The sequence below is a fragment of the Tetrao urogallus genome, assembly GCF_951394365.1.
Source record: "Tetrao urogallus genome assembly, chromosome: 6".
Lineage (NCBI taxonomy): Eukaryota > Metazoa > Chordata > Aves > Galliformes > Phasianidae > Tetrao > Tetrao urogallus.
The window spans coordinates 56115423-56128344 of NC_136819.1; the positions used below are offsets into that span (position 1 = coordinate 56115423).

Genomic DNA, 12922 nt, shown 5'->3' on the forward strand with positions numbered 1-12922 from the left:
AGGAGAGGACGATCTAAAAGGAACAGATGTACTGTAGGCAGAGGCTGGGAAACGCAGAGCGATCCCCTCCCCGCCCCGCGCGATGGCAAACTGCACCACGCCAGGCTGGTGGGTTCGCGGGGAGAAAAGAAAGGTTTTAGAGGTTAAGTTCAGGTCAGACGACAAATGAAATTGTAACAGCCCAAGTGACATTGTATAATGTCTTCTTCCACTCAATCAATAGGGCACTGTGAGCCCCATTACCATAGAGATGGCTTCCTCCTTTCTGAAGGGTGTCTATTGTTTGACGAGAGAGATTTGCCACTTGAACCGTGCTGCTCCCAAAGGATGTGTACTTCATCAATTATTTGTATTCCTAACATCTACATATTTTCATATTAACGTCCCCAGCGCTCGCACGGCAGAAGGAGCGGCCGCTCGCTTTTCCTCTGGTACCGAAGGGCTTTCAGGGGTCACCCCGTCAGCTCAATTTTAATTAAAACACAAAAATGCAGCAGGATTTGATAGCCTGGTTTAAAGCTTTTGTGAAGACACACAATCCCAGTTCAAAACAAAACACGCAGATATCGGAGGCTTTGGAGCAGACGCTGCCAAGCAAACGCTTTCGGAAAGACTTCTATTTGGTTTAAGCAGGTGGCAAGAGAGAAGGAACTTTTTTTTTACCTTAAGAAATAATAATCGATTTTAAGGTGCTTACAGGGAAAACCACGACATTGTAATTTGTAAATAAAAGTGACCCACAGCACCTTACAAAAATCAATCACCGCAAGGCTGAATAATTGATTCTGTCACTCACTGCCTTACATCTATGAAATAATTTTCCACAAGCTCTGATAGTTTCCACCATCTCCCACTTCTAGGTTTTCCGTCCCTCGATGCGAGTTTCACATTTGACAGATGCAACCCCTTCCTATCCCAGTTAAACAACAACAACATGATTAAAACCTCTAGAAGCAGAAAGGAAATTCCTAAACTTCACTCATCATTCCCCCTTTGCATTCCAGCTTCTCTGAAGCAATGACAGCATCCCTTCATACACACAAAAGGGGTATGCGGGGAACAGTCATATTTGAGTTAGAACTGTAAAGCAGGGCAGATCTCTACAATAATTGCAGCAACTGTAATTAAAAATATAAAAAGTAGAAATTCAATGCTTAAAGAATTCAGACTTGGTGATCCTTACGGCTCTCTTCTAACTTAGGATATTCTATGATTCCACAGTCTAAAATATTGAGCAGCTCCACGCAGGACTTCTTAATGTAACTGGAAAATGGGCTCACACAGGAGGGCAACCCTCAGCAAACACACATTACGATGCAGGATGCTACATAAAAAGGCACTGGCTCAATCACACATCTGACCCAACACTGAAATCAATCCTACTCCATAAGACACAGCACAGCACCCTGACAGAACCACAGACAGTTTTTGCTCCCACTCATGTTTTAGAGCTGCATAGGATCCCGTCCCATTTATTCCTGCTTATATTCTGAGGCTTCCCGGGAGTGGCAGGGTGCTGTGAGCTGGGTTAGAAAACAGCTTTTCTCAAAAAAATCAAAGGACAAAACAGGGTGCTTGAGGACTGCATCCCCAGCCCTGATACCATTTCAGATTTCACTGCCATCCGCAGCCTAGAAACGTGCCCTATTTTCCCCGTCAAAGAACATTAGAAATTGTTTGTCGGGGTTGCAGTAATCCTCTCCAATCTGGGTCAGGCAGAGGTTAAGTGCAGAGAGAACTCGCACATCAAAGGCGGTCTGGGCGAGCGCATCCCAGGACCGCACACCTCCCATGGGCAGGGTGTGGGATGCAGGGACGATGGTGGGTAAGGGACACAGGTAGCTGCCTCTGCTGGGAGCTGTGATTAAACCCAGCTCTTGCTTTAGCCACAGGTGAAGCTCATCTTGTTAATTCAAACTGACCATCTGCATCTTCCAAGAACGACAAACTTCATTAGTTCTGCTTAGTTAGAGCGCTCGCTGATTTGCGATAATGAGCCCCAACAGCCTGTCACCTCTTTGTCAAGGGAAAGGGCATACTTTTTCTTATCATTACTATTAAAAAAAAATAATAATACAGAGAGAGCAAGCTTTTGTGCAAGAAAGAAGGTCAAATTCAGATTAAACTACTACTCCTTTCACCCCGAGGAACTAATCCCAGCCAGGAGCTGCCGGTCGGGGGGGCTCAGCCCCGTACCTGAGCACGGTGTAGAAGAGTAGCGCGGCTGCCGCAGCTCCCAGCACAGCACACAGCAGGTTGACACGGCCCGCAGCGGCCCCGCTGGGCAGCAGCCTCATGGCCAGCCCAGCCAGCAGCGTGAACAGCGGGTAGCCAGGCGGATGGGCAACCTGCAGACAGAGGGATGGGCTCAGCAAGAGGACCGCAGCTTCCCAATCCAAGCACCGCATCCCGGTACCCAGCATATCGGTACCAGGTATCCCGGTACCCCGGCATCCCAGCTGTTTTTTTTTTCCCCCTCTGCTGAATGCTTTTAGGTTTGGTGCCAATTTTTCACTCCGCAAATATTTTCCCCCTTAGTGGATTTGGCGGCAGGCGTCACCCGCGTTAATGAGCGGCGGAGAAAAGAGGTGACACGTCGCATTATCGCGCCTTAAACTGCTTGTTGTTTGGGTTCACAGTATATTAGGGTCATTCAAAAGGCTGGGGCTTTTTTTTTGTTGTTTTTTTTTTTTTTCTAAAGCAGATTCTCAACTATTTTATTGGGTAGCAAGTTGAAAGACCACACTGCTATCGGATTACCACCGCGCTGACAGTCCTAAGGTCTTGCCTAAAGGGATCATGCACCATAATAAAGTTTATTAAATAATAAAACTTATTAAAATTGTTAACCCGATTTATTTTATTCTCCCCAGCTTATACAAAATTTGGGTTGATAATAAGCCAGCTACTGTATATACAGTAAAGCCTTTGCTTTATAATTTAGTTTAATTGGATTTAAAACTTGAAGTAAATTGTCGCGTGCTGTACTTATAAGTTAGTAAAAACTGTGGTTTGAAAATAAATTAATCTACTTTACTCCATGCTTAATTAAACTTCCTTAATTCCTAAAACTGTTAATGAGAGCATTGATTAAACAATAAAACTAATACTTACTCCAAGCTCATATGCGGCTGTGATCAGCTCCCCTGTGAAAAAATAATGTAAAACCAATAATTACTATTAGGAAATGACACTCCTCCAAAGTTTTCAAAATCCAAATGCTTGCATTGGGGTTTTGCATTAATTTGACTGGATAAAACTGTAAATCTGTAGAGATTTAACAGCATGAAATTTTCTAAGAATATTTTCTCCCTCTGATGTCATGGCACAAAATATCTTTTGTATGTTTCCGCACGACTTTTATGAACAGATAAGGGAAAGCATAGGTGTGCTCAGTTACAGCGCGGCCTCAGACATCCCAGCTGCAGACATCTGCATGCATCAGTGTATTTTTAATTTAAAACCCATGGATTCGACAACTCTCAGTGCTTACGTTGTGCTGCCTCTTAACAAATGGGGTGTTTCTCATTAAAAAAAACCCACAGCAATAAGCAAGCAAACAGCAGAACACATGGCTTGCGTTTCAAAGGGGGTTAAATGCATTCACTCTGCTTGCAAATCTGCAACCTCAGTGCTAAAGCAATCCCTGCAGCTTTGCTAGCAACCCCTTTACCTGTCAGGGTTATGCGCTCAGCGGCTGCTCCTGTTACACAACAGCACCAAGATTTTGCATTACATTTGTAGTCGATGCTGGGGTGAATGACTGTCACAGAACCATCCACGTTAGCACAACAGCAGAGAATCTTTGGCACTTTTAGAGCACTTGGAGCTGCAGTGCTGTTGAACTGCATGCATTAAATCCAGCCTGTGCACATGAGCACCATGGGCTCACCAACGAGGCAACAAAATTAAATATTACGACACTTGAGGCATTGATTTTATGATTTTCAATGTGATTCTGTGATAATTTTATGCAATTCTATGATATTTCTATGTGATGTTTCTATAAGATATTATTTCTACATGATTCTATGAAATAGCATAGGTTTGGGTTGGAAGAGGCTGTAGAGATCATCCACGCCAACCCCCTGCCATGGGCAGTGCTCTCTCTATATCAGTTCCACGTGATTCTATGCCATTTCTATGCTATTTCATTGAATCATCATGCAACATTTGCTATCCCAGCTGCGCCCAAGAGAAATTTTCCTCTCCCCCCTCCTCAAATTGCCGTTTTTGGAAACAGAACCTCATCTTACTGCTGTCTTGGAAGTGCCAAGTTTGAGGCAGCTCCATCCCATCGCTGGATGGCAGAAATGCAAAATGAAGGGTGCTGCAGGATAAACTTCTCCAGAAGAGAAGTGATGCAGTGGCACAGCTGCCCAGGGAGCAGTGGGATCACCATCCCCACAAGTGTTAAGAACTGTGGAGACGTGGCACTGAGGGACACGGGGCAGTGGGTATGGTGGACAGGTTGATCGTCAGACCACCCTGTTTGAGAAGAAGTATTTCCTCATATCCAACTCAAAACTGCACTCACTGAGCTCCCATGCGTTGTGGTGATGTCAGTTTGCACCATGCATAGAAGCAACTCCAAAGCAGCACAGCCACAAAGCTGGCAAAGGTCCCAACCCCAGTAAAGGCAGTCAGGCAATGCCTGAAAACTGACTTATCTCCAGCAAGGGTTGGAACCAGTGTCTGAAACATCAGAATGAAACTTTTTTTTTTTTTTTTTTGGACTTGAGTTTATTTGATCCCTTTTTAAGCAGTTTTAACATCTGTGGATGTATCCCAATGAGCTCTAAAACTCATTCTCTTGTTTCTTTCTTGTAACGCTAAGTAACACAAGAAAGCTGCCAATGAAAACATCTATTGCCTTTTACACTCCAGGATTACTGCAAGCTTCAGGAACAATTAAAAATATACAGATGACTTAAAAAGAATAAGAATAGGCTCCCTGCCTCAAAGCAGATACAGCAAATCCTTAAGCACCTCTTTACTCACACAAGTAGCTTCAGTAATTTTGATGGCACAGGCGTGAGCCCATCGAGTTCAGCAACACCACACAGAGCTCCCAGAGACCACAGTCAGGGCTGCAGCAGGCTGTTCTCCATGAGAAATGAAGGGAACAACCCCAAAAAGCCATTTTACCATTTGGTGGTGTGGCTGCTGGCAGGGAAAAGCCCAAAAAGGCAGCTGGCATGAGGCCGTCTCTGATGGTTGGACTAGATGATGTTAGTGGTCTTTCCCAATCTTAGTGATTTGGTGTTCAGCTCTGGTGAATGCATTCAATCCAAGCAGCAGGTTTGGAAGAAAACAGAAAAAAAACAGGGGAAGAAGGGGAGGAAGGTGATGGGGCAGGGAAGGGTGGGTCTGGCCTGCACTCCTCTGTGTGCCTGCACTGGTTACCTGCATGCTGAGGCAAAACACAGGCTCAGGCACAACTAAGACCCATGCTAGTGGGGTTTAGATCAGAGCTACAGCTCCAAGTGAAGGCACTGCATGCTTCAACATGTGTTCATTTATCATGAGGGAGTGTTTCCGTGGAAAAACAACAGTAGCTGCATACCTATTGATCACTGTATATGAAGTGGAGCTAAACCCTTCTAAAAGCTTTGGAGCTAGCCTGACACACCTCACCTGTGGACTGTAGGATGCAAGAAAACATTTAGAAATAAATTCTTTTAACACTTGGCAGCTCACAGCACAAGAGTCCCTCTGATCTCACACAGGGGTGCAGGGAGATGAATAACACCAAAGCGCAATCAGACCCATCTGAATGTACGAGCTGTGAAAACATAAAACCCCACAATCTGCAAGCCCAAAAGCCCTTACTTGAATACCCCATTTTTTTTAAATGTACGGTATGGATCTGAAACCAGAGTTTGGCTGGAGTTTAACACTCATCAACTCTTCTTTGCCATACAACAGAAGGAAAGCACATCAGTGTTCTTGTTCTGTGACCAAAACATCAGAGTTCCTAAAACATCCCAACCACAACCACATGCAGAAACTAAGTAGTTTGTTTGCGTGTTTTACACAAAATGACACTAAATTCACACAACTGCAGAAGCCAACAGGGGAACTTTCTTCCTTCTGCTCAGGTCAGTAAAGCAAGACACAAACTGTCAGACAGGTGCAAGGTAGAGATTTCTGAGCAGTGCAGGGCAACTGGATCCCATGGAGCTGATGAAGCCCAGGAGGTGGCTATGATGCGCTGAGCCCCAGAGATGAACCCCTGGATGGAAGGATGGCTGCAAGGCCCCAAGCCCTGTGTGTTAGCAGCACTATACTGTAACAGGGGACTGTAAGCAACAGCCCCATAAGATGAACATCTTTATGGGGTGACAGCAGTGCAACAGCCTCTATAGGATGAGCATTCCTATGGGATGGCAGTAACACACCAGCCCCTATCGGGTGAGCAATCCTTCTAGATAACTCCAATACACTGTGGCACTCCTATAGGATGATCAGCCCCCACACAGCATGGAACTAAGTGATCTTTAAGGTCTCTTCCAGCCTGAGACCAATGACCCTTATAGGATAACTGCGATACACAAGACCCTACAGGATGCCTGCGACGCATGGCACCTATACGGCAAGAGGCACTGTTGTGGGGCAGGAATGCACCAGCCCCTACAGGGCAAACATCCCTACGGGGGTGACAGCAACCACACAGCTCGGACCTCCCACCGGTGCCACCACCCCAAAGCCAACCCCCGGTCCGACCCAAGCGCGGCCCCCCGGCCCCGGTCCCTGCCCCGCGGTGGGTGCTGGGTACGTTACCCGCGTCCCCGCCGGGCAGGCCGGGCGGCAGGGTGCCCACATACACGGCCGCAACAGCAGCACACACAGCCCCGGCAGCGGCCGCAGCGGCCACATCACTCCCGCTCCCCGCGCCCATGTGCGGCCGCTTCCGGTTTCGGGTGGAACGCACCACTGCAGAGCCAACTGAGGGGGGGGGAAGGGAGCGATTCGTCATGCTTTCCTTCCCCTCTTCTCCCTCCAAACAGCCTCCTGGGAGCCGCCGTTAATTATATAGGGATAGAGAACGAAAGGATGCCGTCGTAATGGTAAAGCGACGCAGCAAGGCCTCGAGCACTCGTTCTGCATCACCACCCCCCCAAAGGACTTGGTACAGCCGGGAGGGAGGGGCGGAGGAGCCGCGCAAGGCGCGCTGCAGGGCGGGACCACAGCGCGGGAAGGGGGGGCAGAGCGCGGTGCGATCGGGGCGGGCTGTCCAGGTCGCAGAGCCGGACCTGAGCACTGGGCCGTGCAGGGGCAGAGCCTCTATGTGCTGCCACTGCGCCAACACCGGCCTTTAAGTTTTAAATACAAGCTCAGTGAGCGTTTCCTCTTCAAACTGGTGTAAAACCAGAGTGAGAAGCCAGCTTGGCTCTGTGAGAAGAGTCTATAGACAAAAACAGTAAAGGTTTATGGCTTGAGTAGAATCCGGCAAGTCTCTATTGGGAGGCGGGTTTGAAGGTGATGGTGCATAGATGGCCCTGCACAGAGACCTGGGCAGGCTGCATTGATGGGCTCAGAGCAATGGGACGAAGTTCAACAGGACCAAGTGCCGGGTTCTGCTCTGTGGCCACAGCAACCGCAGGCAGCGCTACAGGTTTGGGGCAGATTGGCTGGAAGGCTGTGAGGAAGGAATGGAGCTGGGGATGTTGGCCAAAAGCTGGCCGAATGTGAGCCAGCAATGTGCCCAGGTGGCACAGGAGGCCAATGGCATCCTCTGTACTCAGCACTGTGAGGCCACACTTCAGGTGCTGTGTTCAGTGTAGGGCCCTCCACTACCAGGACACTGAGGCCCTGGAGTGTGTTCAGGGAGGGGAACGGAGCTGGGAGGGCTCTGAGCACACGGCTGAGGGAGCTGCGTGGGTCAGTGCAGAGAAGAGGAGGCTCAGGGGAGCCCTCACTGCTCTCTCCAGCTCCCTGACTGGAGATTGTGATGATTTGGTCTTTTCTCCTGTGTAACAGTGATAGGACAAAAGGTGATGGCCTCACATTGTGCCAGGCGAGGTTCAGGTTGGATATTAGGAAGCATTCCTTCTCAGGAAGAGCAGTGATGCAGTGGCACAGCTGCCCAGGGTGTGATGGGGTCACTGTCCCTGTTCAAGAACAGTGGAGATGTGGCACTGAGGGACATAGTTGGCGAGGATGGGTTGGAGTTGGACTTGGGGATGTTGGAGGTCTTTTCCAACCTGAATGATTCAATGATGCTATGAGATTGCTAGAAAACAGCAGCGTGACCCACCTAGAAGTTAATCTGGTAGCTCAGGGTACTGCTGCCAGCAGAGCGAGGCCGGCCCGCATGGCTGCTTTCCATCAGAACACAACTGCTGGGCTCTGTGGTGACCAAGCAAGCTCCAATGCACTCCACTTGCTGACAGGTTCTTAGCGTTATTGGCTGAGGTACATTGGGGAGAAGAAAAAGATACGTTGCAATCTTCCACCAGCCATTGTCACTATGGTAATGAGAGGGGTCATTGTTCCTGCACCCGTTGGAGCTGCTAAAATGTAATGTTAGCAGCAAAGTGTGCAGTCTATGTGTGAAAGCAGGCTGGTGGCGAGGCTCTTTATCCAAAGCGTGGCTTTTTTCTTTGCCCTATTTTTCTTTCTTTGTATTTAACTTGGAAAAGGCACCCAGAGACAATGCAAACTGTGACTGATTACAATTATATTGATGGGGGTGGTAGCAATTTGAACGCGGATATCGAAATGTGGAAGAATGGCTGGTAATAATATGGTAAGGACAAACTATTCTTTAATTGTCCTGCAAGTTGTTTTATATCTTTGTCATGCAGAAACTGGAACTTTTAGTGGCAAAGTACTTTGCTCTAATATGGTAGGGCAGGCTCACAACAGCTTTTCTCTTATTGAATAACTAGCACCATTTCAAAGGCCAGGATTACAGACCCACTTTATGTTGGCACAAATGCTTTGGAGAGTGCATTTACATTTTTCTCCTGTAAGCAGAACTCTATTAATTCCTGAGGTTTGACTTCCACTTCTTCACCAGGCATAACCCAGAGGGGTGACCAAGATGAGGACGGATTGCATGCCCTCTTTTTTTTTTCCTTCCTTCTACATAGTGTGAGCCAGGAAGATGTTTTCAGCTATTTTCATGTGTGCTCTGATAGTTGAGAGTCGACCAAACCCAAATCAGTCACCTCACCCCAGAAAACACTCTGCCCTTTCTCAAAGCCCTGAGAATGGGCTCAGCAGCAATAACAAAATATAAATATAAATATATATATTCCTTAGGAAAAAGGAAGCACCAGGGGAAGTGGAAAGCTTTGGAAAGATGGCTTGTGCTACACACATCGATTTATTGAAAAAAAAAAATAGCTGGAACTTGTAGCACGAGAGCATACTCTAGTGGTAAGCAAGCACAGAAAGTGCTGGTTGGTTTGCACAGTGTGTGTGCTGGGTGCTGCTGTAAGACGCCTGCTGCCTTTCCGTGGGAGGCTTAGTGCTCCTATCTCCTGCTTCGTGCTTCGCTCAGCCTGACAGGAAATACCCAAGGCAGGCTGAGAAAATAAACAGGAACTTCTGAAGTAATTTAAAAACACAGCTTGAGAACATATCTCCAAAAATGGCTGTGTACTTAGAGAGCTGCCTTTGTACCGGGCTCTGTTGCAAATTTACTCCTGAGAGACACAGTTTAGAGGAGGCAGGAGATAGGAAAAGGGAGAATAATACTTAAAGCAAATTCTCTTCACCCATGGCAGTGTCATTACAAACTTGAATGAGCACAGTTATTGCAAATAAATAAAAACAATAGACCAGAACCAGTTTTACATAAGAAAATACTGGAATACTGTTCAATTAGTCCTAAGCTTTAGTTAAACCTTTTCTTTTGCCCATCAGGTGATAAGGTTAATACAGAAAGCACTCAGCTGCTGTACTTGTGTAGCAACAGTCAGCATCCATTTAATGAACTTGCATGTATACACATTTAGCAAAGCTTCAATGTTGTCAGCACTGGACTGGCACAGAATTTTAATGGCAAAGTAGCCAGCCCTTGTCTTAATCGTAAACAATGTCCTTATGGAAGAAAAGCTTGTCCTCATGGGGAGTGTTAACAGTGCAAATAAGCACTGCTTCTATATTTAAACAAGAAGTTTGGCAGTATTTCTACCGACAATATATGCTTGCCTGCAAAGCATGAAGAGGAAGATTATGATACTTTTATTTGTTCTTAAGTGGCTTGAATAAGCTGCATTTTATGACTTCTTGCTCTGAGGAGGATGGGAAGACCAGAGAGCTGAAACTGTTGGGTGTGGTGGAGAGTACATCCAGTAGAAAGAAGCAGCATGCTAACTAAGCAAGCATCCCTCTGTTCCCATTCACAGGGCTGTCACCATGCTCATCCCATGAATGCCTGTGTTTGGAATTATTGAGGTGAGCCAAGGATGGGCTGGGACATCTTTGGTCACCCAGTGCACCTCGGGACCTGTGTGGCCAGATGCATCATGCAGGTGGTTTGTAGCAGTCACCTTGGACATCTGATGAAATGAGCTTTATGTAAGCACACTGTGCAACCACTGTGGCACTTCTCAGTGCCTTTTGAATCTGTGCCCAATTCAAATAAAACCTGTAAAAGAAAAAACACTAAAGTCTCTCCTGGTTAGGCTACCAGCACTGCCAGGCTGGTGGCACCATTCCATCCTTTGTCTGGTTGGGATGAGACTCAGCAGTCCTGGGTTTGGGGGACTGGGGAGTTGAGGACTAAGATCCAAGGGAAAAATGTGCCTGTTCCATCACTTACAAGATAGCTTACTCCCTGTTTCACAAATCAACTTTATTCTCTTCCCCAAATTAAAAAAAAAGAAGAAGACTAAAGAGATTTCCCCCTGCAGTTTTCGTTTTCCATGATTTTGCAACTTTATGAAACAAGCTTTATTGTCTTGCGAAAGCCCTCCAGTGCCTGCGTGCCACCATTCTTTGCAGCCTTCCAGCTGATTTTCTGACACACTGAGCAGTCACAGATCCCATTTGTCTCGGCTGGTTTTCCCAGAACTCTGACAATCAGCTCTATGTTTTCACACCTGACTTCCTTAAACTTATTTATTTCTCCCCATGCCTTACTGATAGACTCAGGTCTGGTGCCTGATCTGCACACTGTGTTGGCACAGTTTTCCAGAGAGCACCTTCATGTGAGTGTGACTGATGCACCACATGAGGGCCCCATTCCCTTCATCCCCCCCACCCCCCTCACCTACTCTATGATGGGTATTTGCAAATGCAGTGTGCTGGAAACACCTTTTACCACCACAAAACACATTCAGATGTGGTTTTTTTTTTTCCCCCCTTCTTTTTAAGTATATGTGCCAGATATCAATTGCTGCCATGTATCTTGGCTGCCAAACTCATCAGCCTGGCCTGAGCAGCGCCCAAACACAACGTCTATCTGAAGTCCTGCAGTAGCAGATGATGTTCCAGGGATCTCCGTGGTTCAGTTTGTCATCCGTGTTCTCACTGCCAGTAAAACTCATCAGAACTCGCTTAGGTGAAGCAAATAAAATACTGCTGTCTGTTTTATACCGATTTATTGAACTGTGATAAGAATGTATCAGCTCAAGGTATTTGCACAAAGGAGGAGTATCAAGCAAAACAAGAACTGCATCCCTCAAAATCGCTCTCCTTTCTTCGTTTACCAGTGTCTTCTACTTGGACCTGTCATGTCTTCATTACATTCTTGCACTGAACGAATCTCCAGGGCTGCTACTGGTAGTTCAAGTTCAGTCTTTTAATCTAGTTGGAAACTGGTGGAGCTCCAGAGTCACTTAAAAAATCTGTATTCTTCCCTAAATTCACTGTCTTAGTCTCATTATGGTAAGGTGATAGCACAAACTGTTTCTCCTCTCATTCCACTAAGTTAAGGTTCCTGGCCAGAATTGTGATGTGTCATGGCCAAAATTAGCTTGTCTGTCATGGAAGATGTTCACTGGCACAGCTGCCCAGGGAGGTGGTGGGGTCACCATCCCTGGAGGTGTTCCAGAACTGTGGAGACATGGCACTGAGGGATGCAGGTACTGGGCACGGTGGGGTGGGTTGGGGCAGGGCTTGAGGATCTTAGAGTTCTTTTCCAACCTTAATGATTCTGTGATGCTGAACACGGAAGATGTTTTGAGGGGAGAGGGTTGGAGGCTTAGCACATGGACAGAATGTTGAGTTTGTTAGTCTGAAGGCATCGGTTTGCTTTTCCCTGGCCAGCTAAGAGCAGATCTGACTCAGCCCTCTTAATCCCTGCTTCAAAGGGGAACAATCCTAGAGACATTTGTATGGTAGAGGAGCACAACACCACCATTTTCTCTACCCTTCTACTCAGAAATGTCTGAGCCATCTGCAAAATTCTCCCACAGAATTCACCAAGGGGCAGGAAACATTTGACCCAGGAAATTTCAGCCCAAACACTCAGAATTGTGATACTCCATACTTAAACAGAACTGAGACTGGGTGGGTGACAGCAGCATCCCCACAGCTCAGATGTGCACGTACCTCGTGCAAAACTCCTGAGCATGCTCCAACCTCTCGCTGCCTGATCTGTACAGACCCTGCAGTTGTTCTCCTTAGAGGTCAAGAAGCACAGAAACAGAATCAGGATATTTTGGCTCCATCTATATTTCCTCCAGAAGGCCAGGCTAGGAAGCAGATTAAATGGATTACATTAAATCCAGACTAAATCCTGGCGTGTACCCAGACCCGATTTGCCCATTCACGTTCCCAGTTACTCAATGGCCATGTGGCATTGACATTGCACAATGGATCTCAAATTCAATTTATCTGCTGGACTGCTGCTATGACATGTCACCACAAGGATCTATATAGCCCACAAGGCAGAAGACGTGGTGAGGAGCAATCATCCCAATGCATCAGAATGAAGACCACCCCTAAGCACACGTTAAAACAC

At 46.8% G+C, this 12922-nt stretch overlaps 1 protein-coding gene across 1 annotated transcript in view; it reads right to left on the bottom strand.

Annotated features, from left to right (window-relative positions):
- Positions 1-6901, bottom strand: part of TMEM260 (transmembrane protein 260) — a gene marked incomplete at both ends in the record, with an annotated part of 28848 nt that extends 21947 nt beyond the window's left edge. Inside the window, 3 exons of the mRNA XM_079537227.1 lie at positions 2197-2348; positions 3115-3146; positions 6784-6901. Coding sequence (XP_079393353.1) covers positions 2197-2348; positions 3115-3146; positions 6784-6901 — 302 coding nt within the window. The remainder of the gene's footprint in view (positions 1-2196; positions 2349-3114; positions 3147-6783) is intronic.
- Positions 6902-12922: the final 6021 nt, after the last annotated feature.